The 18,529-nt window shown below is 51.6% G+C and overlaps 1 protein-coding gene across 3 annotated transcripts; it reads right to left on the minus strand.

Moving 5' to 3' along the window:
- Positions 1-271: 271 nt before the first annotated feature.
- Positions 272-18,501, minus strand: Fpgs (folylpolyglutamate synthase). Of its 3 annotated transcripts, none has more exons than XM_050155302.1 (15): positions 18,187-18,501; positions 10,011-10,139; positions 9,874-9,927; positions 9,102-9,166; positions 6,128-6,242; positions 5,925-6,002; positions 5,742-5,803; positions 5,548-5,650; positions 5,269-5,346; positions 4,868-5,015; positions 4,694-4,783; positions 3,782-3,932; positions 3,127-3,202; positions 2,444-2,510; positions 272-1,124 (listed from the first exon to the last, which is right to left on the minus strand). In XM_050155302.1, exons 1-15 carry the CDS (start codon positions 18,304-18,306, stop codon positions 736-738), a joined length of 1,725 nt encoding a protein of 574 aa, XP_050011259.1. In that variant the 5' UTR covers positions 18,307-18,501; the 3' UTR covers positions 272-735. The 3 variants fall into 3 exon arrangements, with proteins under 3 accessions (XP_050011259.1, XP_050011258.1, XP_050011260.1); XM_050155301.1 differs by lacking the exon at positions 18,187-18,501 and adding an exon at positions 11,415-11,580; XM_050155303.1 differs by lacking the exon at positions 18,187-18,501 and adding an exon at positions 10,260-11,391.
- Positions 18,502-18,529: the final 28 nt, after the last annotated feature.

The following is an 18,529-nucleotide window of genomic DNA, read 5'->3' on the forward strand; positions in this document are numbered from 1 at the left end:
CAGGCTGGCCTCGAACTCACAGAGATCCACCTGCCTCTCTGTCTTCCGAGTGCTGGGATTAAAAGTGTGAGGCACCACTGCCCAGACTGGTCCAGTGTTTTTGTGACACAGGCTACCTTATGCTGAGAAGAGCATGCTGGAAGATGCTCCTAGGAAGCATCTCTAGGAAGATACAGCTAGGGCTCTCTTTACCCATCCAGCCCCTATACCTACAGATCCAACCCCAAACCCCCAAATGTCTGATGAGGGAGCTAGGAACCAGAGGTTAGGAGTCAATCAAAAGTTTGTCATTTATTTACAAAAAATTAAAAAAAGGATTTAAAGCTTTAATTAGTTCTAGCAACCCATAGTCCCCAAATGCCCAAGCAAGGGCCCTTGCTCTTCCCAGAGGTACCGGTAGGGGAAGGGAGGAGGAACCTACCCTCTGGCCTACCCTCAGAAGGTCCTCAGGCTGGTCAGGCACCTGCACTAAAGCCAGGCCTGAGGCCGGAGGCAGCGGGTAGGCAGGGAGATGAGATGGGCTGGAAGCCTGCTGCAGTGGGGACTCTGGGACGCTCCGCTGCTGTCTATGCTAAAGGAAGGTGAGGCCAAGGTGTAGGCCTCTCCCATCCCAATACTCTACCCTGGGCCAGTCTCGAAGGAATCTGAAAGCGGAAATCAAAAGGCACCGAGTGTGGCAGTCTGTGGAGAGACAGGCAGGTGTGGCGAGACCCCATCTCTGCACCCACACCTTGGCTACTGGGACAGCGAGGGCTCTAGCAGCTTTAGGACTCCCCCCACCAGATGCAGGCTTCCTGTAACCAGTACATGGATGGCAGCAGCCTCCCGGAGAATGCTTGCCCCACTGCTGGCCGTGGGGTGGCTGAGGAGGCTCCTTGGAGGGCTCGAGGGTTGAAAGATGGGATCCCGGCCTTGGCTGATCCACTGCAAGGCATGGGAGATACAGCTAAAAACGAGGGAGTTTGTGCTAGCCGAGTGAGGCGGGTGCCGTCCCCCAGGCTCAGGGCCGGGGCTGCTCCAGAGGTCGGGGCCGGCTTGTTTCTCGCCTAGGCAGCTCCAATGTTGCTGGTGTTGGAGGCAGCGGAGCAGCACCTGATCCAGAGTCACCGTGAAGTTCTGCTGGTCTGCAGGATCCAGGACAAGGCGTGTCAGTGGAGGGGAAGGGGAAAGGGGCTGGCCCACAGTGGACCCTTGCTTAGCTTAGCACCTGGCCCTTCATAAGCATCATGTCACCAGACTCTGCAGCTCCCGTGTCCATCTTTACAGAGTCCAGCTGGGGTCCCTCACCAGGTGGACATTAGCATTTCCCAGGAAGCCAGTTAAAAATACAGATCTCAGAACTCTCCACACATGGTCCAGTGTGAGACCTGGACATCTAACTATCTATGCACACTCCCCACTCCTTCAAAATTTTGAGTACAGTGCAGCATAGTTCACAAAGATTTTAGGAGCCGGTGAGATGGCTTAGTGTGAAGGCTCTGCCAAGCCTGGCAACCCACGTCTAATTCCCATGACCCTCACGGTGGAAGGAGAGAACTGAGTCTCCCAAGCTGCCCTCTGGCCTCCATTCACGTGTCCCCACCCCAACTAAATAAATAATAAGGGTAATTAAAAATAACTTTTAAATACATTTTACACTGCAACAGGGTACCTGCATTCTTCTATACATGCCCAGACCTGAATCTTGACCAGGCAGTAGTAAGAGCCCATCCTTCATGCCATGCACACTGGTATTTCCCATTACCTTATATTCAGTAAATTCTAGCTGAGACCCACTAACTGACTTGAGCGGCCATCAGTGACAGTAACCTGATAATTCTTTTAAGGTGCTGAGGCTACATGTCACAAATTTTAAAATTACTAAATGGATTTTTTATAATAAATAGAATAATCTCTACCCTAGGGCTGGAGACATGATTCAGATGTCAGCTGTTGAGTACCCTTGCTGTGGCCGGGTGGTAGTGGCGCTCGCTCGCCTTTAATCCCAGCCCTCGGGAGGCAGAGGCAGGCAGATCTCTATGAGTTTGAGGCCAGCCTAGTCTACAGAGTGAGTTCCAGGACAGGCTCCAAAGCTACGGAGAAACCCTGTCTCGAAAAAAAAAAAAAAGAAACAACAACAAGAACCCTGGCTGCTCTTGCAGCAAACCAAAGCTCAGTTTCCAGCACCCACGTGATGGCTCACAACCGTCTGTAACTCCAATCCCAGGGGATCTAATGACCTCCTCTGGCTTCCCCAGGAGCCAGGCACTCATATACACACCTGTAGGCTCTCTGACATACACATATAATAAAAATAAATCTTTCTAAAAGTGCTATCTTCTAGTATGGTTTGAGCAGTCTGACCAGGCCCTCGGCATCAGCCATCCACCTGACCCCTCCCCTGCATCCCTCACTGAGCAGTCTGCCCCGGCCCTCAGCATTAGCCATCCACCTGTCCCCTCACCTGCATTTTCTGTGGAAGAGACTTCTGTCAGGTTGGGGCAGAAGACAGCGTAGTCAAACTGGCAGGGCTGGAGGCCAAGTGGAGACGTGGTGTCAGTCCTCTGAAAGGGTGCCCCACCCCCACCTGACTTTCAGGGGTGGAGACACTGCCCACCCCTGAACCAGTGATAACAGCACCCCCATCTGCCTCAGTGCACACCTGTAGGCTGGAAGCTGCACAGCCCATTACACTAAGTACTGACATACATGCACTGTTTTACTGAACGGAGATCTGAGTGGTGCCTAGTTAAGGCCGTCTAGCTGGAGAGCAGGCCCCAAACCCAGGCTGGGTACTTTCTAGATATGAACCACTTCTTTCTCCTGCTCTGAAATGCGACATGATCCACTTTGGCTCTGACAGCCTAGAACAGACTCAGTTTCCCCAAGCAAAGATGCCACAGGGAGTCAGATGTGGTGGTGCAGGTCTTTAAACCCAGCACTTGGAGACAGAAGCAGGTGGATCTCTATGAGTTCAAGGACAACCTGGTCAACAGAGGACAGTCAGAGCTACACAAACCAAAAATAAATAAATAAAGATGCCACATGAAATGACTCCATTTTATAGCTGAAGACATTCAGGCCTGCAGCGCCCACACAACCAGAACCAGTGCCACTGGCCGCCCACCCTCCACGTAGGTCCATTACCTGCAGAAACTTCAGCAGGGCAGCAGGGTCCCTGTCACCAGTGGAGTTGAAGAGCAAGACGTGCACTTGGGACCCACTGCACCAGGAAGAAAAGAGTGGGGTATGCCTGCTGTCCCCCTTCCTAGCCCATTCCAGCTGTTTCCCCAGATTTTACCCCTCCTTGAACTGGTCCAACCCCAAAGTCCCCTGGAACTAGAGTTACAGATGGTTGTGAACCACCATGTGGATGCTGGGAATTGAACCATCTCTCCAGCTCCAAGGTTTTTATTTATTTTTTAAATATTTATTTATTTATTATGTATACAATATTCTGTCTGTGTGTATGCCTGAAGGCCAGAAGAGGGCACCAGATCTCATTACAGATGGTTGTGAGCCACCATGTGGTTGCTGGGAATTGAACTCAGAACCTTTGGAAGAGCAGGCAATGCTCTCAACCTATGAGCCATCTCTCCAGCCCCCAAGATATAGATTTTATCACATCATTTAGTACATTTTAAAATTTGTGCCATGTAACTACAACACTGTAAAAGAATTATTAGTATAACACTTTTTATAAGGGCAGATTACAACCAACTAATGACTATTGAAATCAGCCCCAATAGGATCATTACCAGGCCCCCCCACCCTGCATGCCCAGCCCTGCAAGAGAGCTCACCCACTGGGGCGTTTGTTGCGCTGCAATGACTGGCAATACCACCGCACGCAGGCCTGCACACTGCTGGCGGTATGTGCGCCATCCAGGTACCAGGTGACAGGCCCCCGCCGCAACACCTGTGTCCGGCCAGGCCACTCCGTGTCCCGAAGCCCTAGCAAAGGCAAGGGAGACTGCTCTGGGATCCATGAGGCCTGCAGTTCCCCAAAGCCTATGACTAATGCCAGTCCCAGTTCCCGGAATGTTTGCCTCGCTATGGAATCTTCCAGGTCAGCCTGAGAGGCCACTGCTACCACACAATCATACAGGAGTCCCACGTGACAACCACAGTTTTGAGTTCACACAGCAAGTGAGGGGTGGGGCTAGAGAGTGACCTAAGATCTGCTCCCGGGCTGTCCCTGACAGCGACCCTGGCGCACTGGAACTATTCCAAAGAGGTCTAACTGAGAGCACCTACTACAGGCTGAAGGCAGTTTTAGAGGGCTGAGAGGAGAGGCGGCCTCACAGCAGGACAACAGACAGCAGCTACTGCTGACTGTCACGGCTCCAGGCCCTCCGGGCTCGGGGCTCAGCATCTGAGTGAGGTCACAGCATGACCCATCTACGCAGCCCTTGGCAGTGGGTGCGATCATTACCTCATTTGGCAGATAGGAAAACTGAGGCTCCAAAGATTTGTTAACCCTAGGCCAGAGAGGAATGCTTACCTTGAGGAACAATCTAGAACTGCCCCAACCCCCAAACAGAAAACTAAAAGATGCATCTTAAGGTCACAAAGATATAACGGGGTTAAATGTGTATCCTAGGTGGAACAAAGACGTGTGCGGTCCTGGCTGGGCAGGAAGCTGGGGTTAAATGTACATCCTAGGTGGAACAAAGACGTGTGTGGTCCTGGCTGGGCAGGAAGCTCTAACTTACCATGTCGCATGTGGGAGGTGGGATGGAACACGGGTGCCAGAGGCAGCTGCCACCGTATGCTTGGCCTGGACACCTTCAGTTCCTGGATATCTGTGGGGCATCAGTCTGTGTTTAGACCCCTCCAAGGTGGGCTCCACGCACTGCCCACCTGCCTGCCCACACTGGCCCACCTACCCTGGTGGCCCTGCTGCTCCAGCCAACAGTGGGCCAGCTGCAAGGCCAACGCTGCATTGGACCGCTGGTGATCTCCCTCCAGGCCGAGGGTCAGTGGCAGCCCACCCTCTTCCAGGGCTTCTAATGGTGGACACAGGTACAGAGGACACTGTGGGGAAGAAGGGCAGCACCTGGTCAGCAGACTGGCCACCACCATCACTTTGTTACAAAACCCTCTGACCATGCCCCAACCGTCAGGGCCTACCAAGACTGTGTTCTGGAGCATAATCAGTGCACACGCGTGTGCATACACAAGCACACACATGCATACACACACACAAGGAACCCGAAGCCCAACAGGAGACAGGGTCACTCAGGCCAGTGTGCCCTTCCACCCTCCACCACACCATCCAATCACTCACTGACGTTTGCTGGGCTCGATCCCTCAGCACGGCCAGGGGACCTTCTGGTTGCAGCACAGTGAAGGCAGGGACACCAGGCTGCAAACAGGCCAGGGAGAAAGTGACGAGCGTTGCTGGGGTCCTCCATCTCCCCTCTTGCTCCATAGACCTTTGACTGGGTCTAATTTCAGCTGAGGCCATAGAGGGGCTCAAGTCATACAGGGAGAGCAATGCAAAGCCAGACTGCACAGATGGCTGGGACCTGGCCCCCGTGAACCTCTCTGCATGGCCTGCTGTTACCTTAAAGATGCCCCCTTTCTGCCATGCTATCTTCTCCACTGTGTCTCCTAGCAGGCTGGTGTGGTCAATGCCAAGCGAGGATACTCCACACACCACTGGCTTTCTGAAAGAGACAAGAAGGTCCGCATCTCCTAGTACTGAGCCACCGGGCACAGGCTTCCGGTTAGCTGCCCATCTCCAAGCAGCGGCCTCACCTGATGATGTTGGTACAGTCATAAGCCCCACCAATGCCCACTTCCACCACGGCCAGGTCCACCTGCAGAAGACCAGACAGCATAGCAGGAGAACTACCCAGACACCACCTGGGAGCCAGACGCTCCCTCCACTCTATTTCGATCCCCAAGGACTCAGACACAGGGCCTAGGAAAGATGCATACCTTCTCTTGGAGAAAGACATGGAAGGCCATGAGCGTGAGGAAGCGGAAGTAAGCAGGCATGGAAATGTGACTGTCATCCTGCATACAGAAACAAATCAAAAGTCATCCCGTGGTCCGCTCTGGGGAGATGGGCCTGCCCTGGCCCTCCACAGCTCCACAGCTCCCCGGCTCTGGGGAGATGGGCCCGGCCCAGCCCCCAGCACCTTGAATTCCTCCAGCTGGTGGTAGAGACGCCAGAAGTGCTTGGTAAAGAGCTCAGGACTGATGGGCTTCCCATTGATGCGGATCCGTTCACGCACCTGCACCAGGTGGGGAGAGCTGCCGAGAGACCTGGGGTCATCGGGACTCCTGCCCGAGCCTCAGGGCCTTCCTTGCCCTAGTCAGACTTCTGTCAGAAATACACAACTGTGTTCCTCCCCTGGCTAGGGCCTCCCAGACCCCGCAGAGGCTGAATCTCAGAACTACCTCAGTCTCCAACCCCAGATTTCCGCCCACCCTTCCCTGCCGTCTGTGGTTCATCCTACTTACTGTACCACTCTCAACTAAGACACATTCCTCCAGAAAGGAGGAGATGATCCTGTCCCTGGGATGGTCTAGCATCTTCTCTGTGCCTCCAAGGTACCATTCTTCCCCACCACACACAGATCAGTGACTTGCTAACACGTGCCTATCAGCCTCAAAGTAATAAATCCAGAGAGCCACTCTCCTGCCCCGTCTACATGTTGGGTTAGAAGGCCACATAGGCCCAGGCCAGTGGCGGCACGTGCCTTTAATCTCAGCAGAGAGGCAGAGGTAGGCGGATCTCTATGAGTTCGAGGGCAGCCTGGTCTATAAAGTGAGCTCCAGGACAGCTATGACTATTATACAGAGAAACCCTGTCTCAAACAAAACAAAACAAAACAAAACAAAAACAACAACAACAAAAAGAAGACAGACCAGAGGCAAGGGCATTTGCTGCCACGCTTGATGACTTGCGCATGACAGAACTCAAATGGGAAGTGAGAGACTGCTCCTAAAAGCTGCCCTCAGCCATACTCCGTGAGGCACATGCGCACATACAACCACACGTACAATAAGAAAATGAATAAAGGTAAAACAAAAGCTATTAAATTTTCTCAAGTTTTTTTTAAAAAAAGCAGCCAGGCGGTGGTGGCGCATGCCTTTAATCCCAGTACTCAGGAGACAGACACAGGTGGATCTCTGTGAGTTCGAAGCCAGCCTAATCTACAAGAGCTAGTTCCAGGGCAGGCTCTAAAGCTACAGAGAAATTGTCTCAAAAAAAACAAAACAGGGCTGGAGAGATGGCTCAGTGGTTAAGAGCACTGCTTGTTCTTCCAAAGGTCCTGAGTTCAATTCCCAGCAACCACATTGTGGCTCACAGCCATCTGTAGTGAGATCTGGTGCCCTCTTCTGGCCTGCAGGCACACATGCAGACAGAATACTGAGAATACTGTATACATAATAAATAAATAAATAAAATAAAATAAAAAACAAAAACAAAGATTTATTCTTTTTAGTTTAGTTTGTTTGTTTTTAAGGGAGGGTCTCATGTAGCTAAGGCTGGCCTCCAACTAACCTAGGATGACCCTAAATTCCTGATCCTCTTTGCCTTTATCTCCCAATTGACAGATTTTACAGGTGTGTGCCACCACACTCCATTTCCAAAAGATTATTCTAGAAGATAGACAGTTGCCTTATATAGTCATAAATCGTTTCACAACCTTTGGCCAGTGACAAATGATTATATATCACCTTCAAGCACAGGACACAGTCTATCTCCAGATCTGGAGGTCTGTGTGCCACCACAAGGGGGCGCTGCCTCCACAGAAAATGTAGCTTTCCTGGCAGGACTCTACTGCCTACCTGTGGAGACTTAACATGACGGACTTATCTGTGCGTCTTTCTGTTCCGCACTGCAAAGACATCTCTACTAACAAACATTTCTATACTACTTAGAAACTGCATCTGGAGAGCCTGGGAGAGGGCTCAGTCAGTAAAGAGCTTGCCATGAGGACCTGGGTTCAGATTCCAGCATTCCCACATTCCCACCAAAAAAGGCAAGATAGTGAGTGAGCACTGCTGGAGAGGCAGAGAAAAGAGGATCCTGGGGCTGTCTGCTAGTTAGTGAAGAGGATCCCAGGGCTGTCTGCTAGTTAGTGAAGAGGATCCCAGGGCTGTCTGCTAGTTAGTGAAGAGGATCCCAGGGCTGTCTGCTAGTTAGTGAAGAGGATCCCCAGAGCTGGCTGCTAGTTAGTGAAGAGGATCCCCAGAGCTGGCTGCTAGTTAGTGAAGAGGATCCCCAGAGCTGGCTGCTAGTTAGTGAAGAGGATCCCAGGGCTGGCTGCTAGTTAGTGAAGAGGATCCCTGGGACTGGCTGCTAGTTAGTGCTCGACCAGTCGAATCGAATCCAGGAGCTCCAGGTTCAATGAGAGACTCAGCCTCAAACACATATACCACATATAGACACACAGACACACACTATAAAATAAAGAGTATGCTTGTACACCCATACATACATAAAAATCATATCAGAAGTAGGGTGGAGTGGCGCACACCTTTAATCTCAACACTCAAGAGGCAGAGGCAGGTAGATCTCTGTGATTAGGCCAGCCTAATCTACATGGAGAGTTCCAGGCCAGACAGCCAGAGCTATATGGGGAGACCTCTGCCACAAAAATAATAATAATAATAATAAATAAATAAAAAGCAAGCAACAAGCAGCTGCGTGTGGTGGCTCACCCCTGTAAACCCAGCAGAACCTCTAGGCCAGCCTGGAGTAAGGCCTGAGTTCTAGGTCAGCCTGGGCTCTAACCCAGCACCTACATGTGTCTCAGAACCCTCTACAATTCCAGTTCTACTGGGCACACATGTAAAGCCTATACACAGAAAATAAAAATATTAAAAAATTAAAAAAGCAAAAGTAAAAATTACATGTAAAATTAAATTAATAAAAGGTCACCTGACGCTTCCAGCCAGGAACTTAGGTCACCCCTTCAAGATACTGTCACTTTCCCTCCATTGCTTTCCTTATGAAATTGGTGGCTGCTATTAGTGATTTAATGTTGACTGAATGGATAAATCCTGGCAGAGAGACACACAGGCTGACCTTGGCTCTGGTACCGCAGCCCTCCGCAGAGCTAAGAGACACATCCCCCAGCCCCAAGAGTGCAGGAGTACCTAAAGAAGCCTGTCTTCAGGCCGTAATTCCGCAGGATGCGTTCAGCGAAGGCACAGGTGGAGCCCTAGAAAGTGTTGGGTGGGGTGAAGTGAAGGTTAACACTGATTGTCAACTTGGCAGCACTTAGTTGTTTATGGGCAGGTCTGTGAAGAAGTGTCTAGACAGGGTTGCTAAGGCAAGCCCAACACCAGCATCCATTACTTCCTGACTAAGGGTGCGATGCTATCTCCTGCCATGGTGGATCATATCCCCTAGGACTCACAGCCAAATAAACTTCTTCCCCTAGGTGCTAGACAGTATTATAGTTTTATGTTACCTTCACATAAGCGAGTCATCTGAGAGGAGGGAACCTCAACTGAAAAAAAATACTAAGACCAGGCTTTAGGTAAGCCTATGGGGCATTTTCTTAATTAGTGATTGATGGGGGAGGTCCAGCCCATTGTGGGTGGGGTCACCCCTGGACTGGTGGTCCTGGGTTAAGAAAGCAGGCTGAGCAAGCCATGAGGAGCAAGCCAGTAAACAGCACCCTCCATGGCCTCTGCATCAGCTCCCGCCTCCAAGTCCCTGCCCTGCTTGAGTTCTGGTTCTCACGGTTTTTGACGATGAACTGTTATATGGAACTGTGAGCGAAATAAACCCTCTCCTCCCCAAGTTGCTTTTGGTCATGGTGCTTCCTCACAGCAACAGTGACCCTGACAAGACACCCTAAGTCTCTACTTGTGGACGGGCACCAGTCTGCCACATGGACTCCTCTTGGGTTACTTTCCTTACCTTTCCTTTGGTCCCCGTGACGTGGATAATGTTTAGTTGGTTCAAGTCCTCCACCTACAACAGACAGAAAGGTCCCTGCCTCAGTCACAGGGCTGCCAAGCGAGGGGGTAGAAGTGGCACAGAATCTACTACCTTACCTGCAGCCCACTCCGCGCCAGGTACACCTCCATGGCTTCCAGCTGCGCCTGAGGGTCACCCCGTTGACGCTTTACCTGCTCCAGGTAGCTGGCATTGGTCTGCAGAGTGTTGAGCATGCGCACAGCATCCTGGCAATCATAGTCGTAGTTCAGTTAGGGTCCTTAACGACAGAGGTGCTCAGCCCACCAGAGGCAAAGCCAGGGCGATAGGCCTGTCACACCAGCCCCGTTGCCTTGGTCTACACTTACTTGGTAGGGAGAGAACCTGGGCATGTTTCCAGTTCTGGCAAAGGCAGGAGCCTGGGGCAGGCTGGCCCCACCCAAGGAGTGTCAGGTAAAGCTGGCAAGATTAACGGACCTTCATTTCCTGGGCTGCCTTCCCAAGCCTCTATCCCCCTCAGCCTTCACTCTCATAACCCCTGGACCTCTGCCCTTATTCATTCTACAACTACACTGGACATCCATCGGGCTGGAGCAAGGACCACGGACATCTAGAGACTTGGAATTCTGGAATTCCGTGAGACTCTGGACCTTCTAACCCCGAGACAAGATGAGGAAAGCAATTAGATCTGAAAGAGGAGGTACCAAGGGAGGGAAGATGTGCCCAGGTCATCAGGCAGAACTGGAGGTGGGTATAGCCTCTGGGGAGATGGCTTTGGAGGATGGGAGTGGGAACAGAAAATAACTGGGGAGGTCTAAATGAGCAGTATGGAGATTTGAATCCAGTCATGTGTATATTCCAATAACATCTACATTCTGAGAAGCCTGTGCTTAGGTAGGTCCCCTCAGGCATCAGACCCGAGTGGCCTGCTCTCTTAGCCTCACCGCTTGGCTGGAAGCCTCAGCGCTCTCAAACCGGTGGCACCTGCCTGGCTAACATCAAGTTCTGGTCATTGACAATTGACCCTTGGCACAGCAATCTACAGACATTTTCTGTTTTCCGCCTCTTGGGTCTCTGTATTGTCTCTTTTCCTGCCTGTCTGCCAGCCAGTTCTGAACACTTGGATTCCTAGTCTTCGAGTCATGGAGACTTCAATTCCAGATCCTCCTGGGTATTTCCACTCTGGACTGCAGAACTCCTCCCTTCCCCCGCATCTCGCACTGCCAGTGCAGACTCTGGGGTCACTGGAACTTCTAAAACTCAATTTAGACTCTGGGAGTCCCGGTGTAATAATCACCAGCGCCCCTTCCCTCTGTAATGCGCGACACAAAATTCCCAGATCCGGCCACCTGAGCCTAACTTTCTGGTTCCCGTCACCTCCCCTGGACTCCGGGATGTCACCGCCTCCCGAACCCCGCAACTTCAAGCTCGGATGCCCCCAGCAGCTGACGGAGCGCGGAACGCGGCTCGGGTCTAGCCCACGTGTCAGTACGCGACCGTTAGCCCCACCGCGGGTCAGAAACCTGATACTCCATGCCGGGCTCCTGCGGCGCGGGCCACGCACTCAACCACCGCCGCGCCGCGCCCTCGGTCGTTGCACCACGCGCAGAAACAGCTGCCAGGGACAGAGCCGAGCGCAGGTGGCTCCGCGCCCGCGACATAATCCCGATGCCACTGCAAACTAGGCCTGGGCCGGTGCCGACCCGCTTCGCCCCACCCCAACCCGCCCCGCCCTGACGCGCCTCTGAGATCCACCAATCAGAGACTCTCAGGGCCTCCGGACCAATGAGAATCGGTGCCTTATGCGGCCATAGTGGTGAGGGGCAGATTGCCGAGCAGTGCGCTACTTTCGCCATGCTTCTGAGGGGCTCAACGCTTGGGAGGGTCGGGTAGAGTGGGGGTGCGTAGAAGTCGACCTTAAAGGGACTGCGCGCTCTTTTCGTCGCCATCCTCCAAAGTTCTGTGCGCAGGTCTTAAGGACTTTGCCACATATCCCAAAATAGCCGCTCCCAGCCAGCAGCCCTCAGCCCCTGCTCCAGGCCAGCCCAGCTCTGAGCTGGGATAGAATTACAGAGTTGGCAGACGCCAGTGGTCATCAGTTCCCACCACCGAAATGTCCCGGCTCAGGCACAGTGTGGCCTTTACGATCAGGAATCTGACACCTCTCCCGGGGTCCTTAAGGCACTTTGAGAAAATTAGGAAGACTTCCGGGAGGAATGACACCCCTGCTGAAGCTTGCGGGGTGCAGGGGGATCTCCAGGCTAAGAAGGGGACCGTGGCTCCTGCAGGGCCTTGGAGCCCTGTATAGAATGTGTATTAGGGCTGGAGTGGTTAAGAGCACTGACTGCTTTTCCAGAGTCCCAAGGTTCGAGTTAAGTCAAGGCTCAAGTCCCAGGACCCACACTGCGGTTCACAGCTGGGGATCCGATGCCCACTTCTGGCCTCCAAAATCACCAGACACGCAGGCATACGGTGTAGTGCACAGGCGGGTAAGCAGGCAAAGATTAAAAAAAAAAAAAAAGTCTGCCGGCTAAAATTAAAATGGCTTCAGGCTTCAGGGAGAGGAGAATGATCGGATTAGCATTTGGTAAACTCCTCACAATGGAGAGTAATTTCACCTAATTGTGGGTGTGGAGCCCCTCTCCGATTGTGGAAGGCACTGGAGAGAAAGCTGCCCTTCGAACTGCGATGGGTTTTCAATACCTTCCACTTTCCTATATTGGGCAGAGATTGTCTCTTGTTAAATAAACAAGGATGTTTGGGGAGGAGTCTGGACTTGGCTCTCTGAACGTGCTGCTGGCCTCAGCCTCACAAAGATCAGTTTGCACTGGTCTCCCGAGTGCTGGATTAGTGTTGAAGTTATTGGTCCACTTTTCCTCTCTATGATTTTTTCTATGGGGTTTCAGTCTATAACTCCGGTGGACTTGAGACACCATAGCTGGGCCAGGCTACTCTCAAATTCTCCATGCAGCAAAAGATAACTATAAACTCTTGATCCTCCTGCCTCCACACTCAAGGGGCTGAGATTCCAGTACTGGGCTGCCAGGCCTGTAGCACCACACCTGGTTTGACAGCCTATGGGATCTAATCCAGAGCCTCATGCACACTGGGCAAGCAACCTGCCACTGCCCAGTCCTCCAAGGGTTTATTTGGTTGTTTTAATAAAAGGTCTCAGCTGGGCAATGGTAACACATGCCTTGAATCCCAGCATTCCACAGAGACGGGTGGATCTCAGTGAGAGAAATCCTGTCTTGAACCCCCCCCCCCCAAAAAAAGTACTTTGTGCCTTGGGAAATGCGATTAAGAGGCGGGGCTCCAGCTGAGTGGTGGCGGTGCAGGCCTTTAATCCCAGCACTGGGGAGGCAGAGGCAGGTGGATCTCTGAGTTTGAGGACAGATTGCTTTACAGAGTTCCAGGACAGACATCAATACACTAAAAAAGAAAAATAAAAAATTAAAAGGGGCTGGAGAGATGGCTCAGCGGTTAAGAGCATTGCCTGCTCTTCCAAAGGTCCTGAGTTCAATTCCCAGCAACCACATGGTGGCTCACAACCATCTGTAATGAGGTCTGGTGCCCTCTTCTGGCCTGCAGACATACACACAGACAGAATATTGTGTACATAATAAATAAATATTTAATAAATAAATAATTAATTAATTAAAAGCCAGGTAGTAGTACACGCCTTTAATCCCAGCACTGTACTTGAGAGGCAGAAGCAGGCAGATCTCTGAGTTTGAGGCCAGCCTGGTCTACAGAGCTAGTTCCAGGACAGGCTCCAAAGCTACCAAGAAACCCTGTCTCGAAAAAACAAACAAAACAAAACAAAAACAACAGAGAAGTTTGCAGCACCCAAGGGAGGATGTCTTCTGTGGGGTGGGGTGGAAAGCCCTGCTCCCTGCTCGGCTACAAATCCTGATTAGTGAGTTTCCTTCCCCTCTTGTTTTCTTTGTTTGGTCGACTGTTGTTTAGTCTGTTCCCTGGACTGGAATTCCAGGTGGTTAAGAGCTGCGGTGTGGGTGCTGCGTACCAAACCCAGGTCCTCTGGAAGAGCAGCCAGTGCTCTTAGCTGCCGAGTCATCTCTCCAGCCCCAGTTTCTATTGTTTGCCATGACAAAGCAATAGAGGAGCTGGGATTAGAGCATTAGAGCATCTGCACTGTAGACACCAGCTCTAACTGGAAACAGAAATGCAGACATGGAGGACAAAGCGCTGGCAATTCCGTGGATCTAAACGTTCCAGTATTATTCCAGTTGTAACAGGGAATTATAAGTGGTATGCCTGGGCCTTGAGCATGCCCCCTCTGCCTTGGACCTGTATATGCTCTGCTGTCCCCAAGGGCGGTTTTTATGACTTTCCATTTGTTTATTATTTTGGGATAGGTCTCATATATCCCATACTGGCCTATAAGTCTCCATGTATTAAAGCTGCCCTTGAACTCCTGTTACTCCTCTTCCACCTAGAAAGTGCTGGGTTCACAGGCATGCGCCACTATCATATCCAGTTTATCCAGTGCTAGAGATCATGCCCCCGAAGCTCTGTGCACACTAGGCAAGCACACTGCCAACTGAGCTTATCCCCAGCCTTTAACTTTAGGTTCACAGACAGCCATCAACCCTGTGCAGGCGACTCCATACCATACAGCTTCCTGACCTTCTCCTCCCTGGTGCTAGGGTTGGCACACACACTTGCATGCCATATGTCTGTGGAGGTCAGAGAACTTGCAGGAGGTGGCTCCCTCTTTCCACCCTGTGGGACCTGGGGATTGAACTCAGGTTCCTCGGCTTGGGGGGCCATCATGCTAGCCCATCCACAAGGCTTTCTACCAGGCCTTTCTTCCGGACTGCGCTGGTATGAGATGCCCTGTGGCTGATTGGTTTTCTGAGCTGTGGAATACTCCAGGTGTGCAAACACTGTTGCATCCTTGACTAGTTTCCTGTGGGCTGATGTTAAGGCTATTTCCTAGATTTTGCTGTCCCATGCAATGACGTAATGGTATCACTTACTGTCCCTATTTCTGCCACATGTGAGCAAACCTAAGACTAAGACATACAATGGCTAAGTCAAACATACTGTGTTGTTGGGCCCAACGGGAGGCAGAACCAGTCCACTCACTCCAGGGGCCCCCTCGTATTCTCACGGCACAGTGGTTGACATCAGCTGCCTCAGAACCTCCGGTGAGCTAGAGACTGTCCTCATTCTACAGGGGGAGAAGTTGAGGCTCAGAGACATTAATGAGCACACCCAGAACACAGTCTTGCTCCTCCCGCCATCTACCTGTCTGCTCCCCAGGCTCTCCCTGGAGTTACTGGGCTTGCTGTGGGACTCTAGGAAAGTTGCCCTGTCTCTGATCGGTTTCCTCCACAGCAGGATGAGATCTACAGGAGGAGGTCCAGCCACCCCGTCGTCACCGGGGTCTCTCTACACCTGGGCTGCTACAAAGAACAAGAACGTCCAAACTTATCAGCAGGTGGTGCAGAAGCCTAGCATTCTAAAGTGGGATGCATCTCTGTACTCCACACCTGACTTAGTTTGTTTCAGAGGAGGGCAAAGGGGCCTTTAAATCAAAAACAAGCCTTTTATTATCATGTTAACTATACATAATGGGTTTCATTATGACATCTCCAAACATGTATATAATGTATTTTATCATCCCCTTTATCCTCTCTTGTCCCCCTCAACTCCCCATTCTCTACCCCCTCTTCCAACCTAAACCCCTTCTATTCTCATCTCTTTAAATTTTTTTTGGATTTTTCGAGACAGGGTTTCTCCGTAGCTTTTGGTTCCTGTCCTGGAACTAGCTCTTGTAGACCAGGCTGGTCTGAAACTCACAGAGATCCCCTGCCTCTGCCTCCCAAATGCTGGGATTAAAGGCGTGCACCACCACCACCCGGCCTTCTCTTTAATTTTTTGAATTATTTTATGTGTATGGCTGTTTTGCCTGCATGTATGTCTATGTACTGAGCATGGACCTGGCGCCCAAGGAAGTCAGAAGAGGGAACTCTCCTGTAGTCACAAATGATTGCAGGCTGCATGTGGTTCTGGGACTCAAACCCCGGGCCTCTGGAGAGCAGCCAGCGCTCTCAACCAGTGAGCCGTCTCTCCGGCCCTCATGTCCTTACATTTTTATTTATGTATTTATTTATTTTGGTGACCAGAGAGTTTAAGGTTATTTACGGGAACACGATGTTCTAGGAGCCATGGCTGCAGGGCTGAAGAAACCGCCTCCCCTCCCTCAGCAACTATTAACTGAAAAACGGACTTCCATTGGTCCTGCAATCAGGCCTTCTAGAACAACTGGAGGGGACAACTGGCACAATTCAGAGCCCTTTGTGCCTCACCTCACAGAGCAGGTGACGTGAGTAAATATGCCACATGAAGCCCCCTTTTCTCTGGGCTTGCGGCCACCTGCTCGCCTTCCTGTCCTAAGGGTCCAGTTTGCTGGCCTCACTCTGTTTGGCATTTCAGGCCTTTCTGCCACACTGGTATCCTATGTCCCAGGTCTGTGGTAACTTCACCATGCCACAGACATGACTGTCCATCAGCCTCCTGGCCTCTTACCCACAATAGCCACAGTATCTACTCATGGAATTGCAGAAGCATGCTCAAACTGGCCCAGGCCAACCCAGCTGAAAACCCTCTCTCTGTGGAGCCACTCAGAGCCACAGCCAGGTCTCACCCTGGGTTCCTATGCCAAGCCCCACCCATCTCCAGGCTCCCTACTCCCTCAAAGACTCCAGAGTCCATCCTTTCCCTCCCAGGTCTATCTGACAGCCCTCTTGCTGCCTGTCCTCTGCCCCCTGAAAGTTCTCATTCTCAGGGTAGTTTAGTTCTTGTAGGGTCACAGCCCTTAGGATAAACTCCAAGCTCTGCATCCTCACGACTTGGACCATCCCCCAGGCCCCTTTTGCTGCTGGTCCCTCTCAGGGTTCAATGGGCACCAATGGCTTAATCCTTTAGCAGCCCAGACAGCATGAGGATCATCCTCACTACACAGAGTAGCAAACTCAGGTACGAGAGGTACCTGCCCAGGCTCACACAGGAGATGATGGATTCTGGGGTCTTCGCATTTGTCTGTCCCTCTGCCCTGGAACATTCAAAGGTGACACTGCAGGGCATTCGCTCCCTCTGAAGTCAACCTTTTGTACCTTTGGGATTTTGAAACGTGTGGTTGTATTACCAATTCAAAAGAAATACTTCTCTGGGCCAGGGGAAATGATTCAGCGTTTTAGTACCTGAACTGAAGACTACTTAACCCACAGCACTAGGGAGGCAGAGGCAGGCCCATCTCTGTGAGTTCAGGCCAGCCTGGTTGGCAGAGTGAGTTCCGGGGAGGGGAAGGGGGGCTGGGAAGCAAAGCACCATCCTTGATTCCCTGGCCCACGCCATTTTTTTAAAACTTTTATTGTTTCTTTATGGATTTTTCATCATACTTTCCGATCCCATTTATCTTCCAGATCCTCACATCTGCCCTCTGTTCTTGCAATCTCTCCCCTTCCTCAAACGAAACGAAATTTAAAAGAAAAACTAAAAGGCAAACCAAACAGAAGCAAATAGAGAGAAGAACCTTGTTGTAGAAGCTGTAGTGTGGCCTGTTCGGTCAGTTTACGCTGCACTGGCCTGCACTTTATTTTTGTTTTTTGAGACAGGATTTCTCTGTGTAGCCCTGGCTATCCTGGAAATCCCTCTCTAGACCAGGCTGGCCTCAAACTCACAGAGATCCACCTGCCTCTGCCTCCTCAGTGCTGGGGTTAAAGGTGTGTGCCACCACCGCCTGGCTGCAAGCTCTTTCTAAGACCTGGCACTGCTCTGGATGAGTGCGTGTGTCTCATGTAGCCCACATGAATGTTCCTGTTCTGAGCCCCATTATCTAGGGAAGATGACAAAGGCCTACCGCAGCAGGGAAATAGTCACTTACAGGGAGTCAACCAGGCTCCACCCTGGGTCCTACCCGACTCCTGCCCCACCTGCTCCGTGCTGTTAGGTCACAGCAGTCACCTATTCAGCGAGGATCTGGCCTTGGGTGTCTTAAAACAGGTGTTACTAGTCTGCTCCCAAGGCCCTGAGACCCCGAGACCCCAGTTTCACCTGGTGATACACTGGGTAGGGTTTCTGAGGGTTCCTGGAGAGATGAGCTATGCAGTGAGCGGGTTTTCTAACAACATGGGCTTAGGAGAGAGCGCCTGGTGACTTGGCCTTTCCCTGGGGGCTGCAGTGATTACTATCCTCCAGCCTGGAGGCCTCTTTATCCACAAGCAAGCAAGACAAGACCACAAGGAAGTTCCTGGGATCTCCTACCTGGAAGGAAGCGGTTTTAGCTCCATGGGCATGAGCACTCCTAGGTGGACCTTTCCACGCCATGGTCGCTTCCCACCACTTCTCAGCTACAAGCCAGGGCAGGCATCTGGCAGTTTTCATTACTTGGTTCCCTGTTCCAGGTGACTCAGAGGGGCCTCTGGCTGAGCCAGCTCTACCCAGCTGTAGTGGGACTACAGGCCCTTCTGGGAGATTCCCGAAGCCTCTTAGTCTCTCCACCAGGGGTGGGTTCCTGCCCAGTGACCTTCCTGGGCTGTTCTGGTTGGTGTCTCCACTACAGATTGAGCTGGACTCCCCTTGTGGGTTAAATAACAACTACAAGGAG

The sequence above is a fragment of the Alexandromys fortis genome, unplaced genomic scaffold, assembly GCF_014885135.2.
Source record: "Alexandromys fortis isolate MF-2015 unplaced genomic scaffold, M_Fortis_MF-2015_v1.1 scaffold_72, whole genome shotgun sequence".
Taxonomy (NCBI): Eukaryota; Metazoa; Chordata; class Mammalia; order Rodentia; family Cricetidae; genus Alexandromys; species Alexandromys fortis.

Coding starts and splice junctions, on each gene's coding strand:
- Fpgs (XM_050155301.1), bottom strand. CDS start 11,552: ATGTCGCGGGCGCGGAGCCACCTGCGCTCGGCTCTGTCCCTGGCAGCT. Junction 6,243..9,101: donor CTGAAGACAGGCTTCTTTAG/GTACTCCTGCAC, acceptor GTCTCTCGGCAG/CTCTCCCCACCTGGTGCAGG. Junction 4,784..4,867: donor GGAGCAGCAGGGCCACCAGG/GTAGGTGGGCCA, acceptor GATGCCCCACAG/ATATCCAGGAACTGAAGGTG.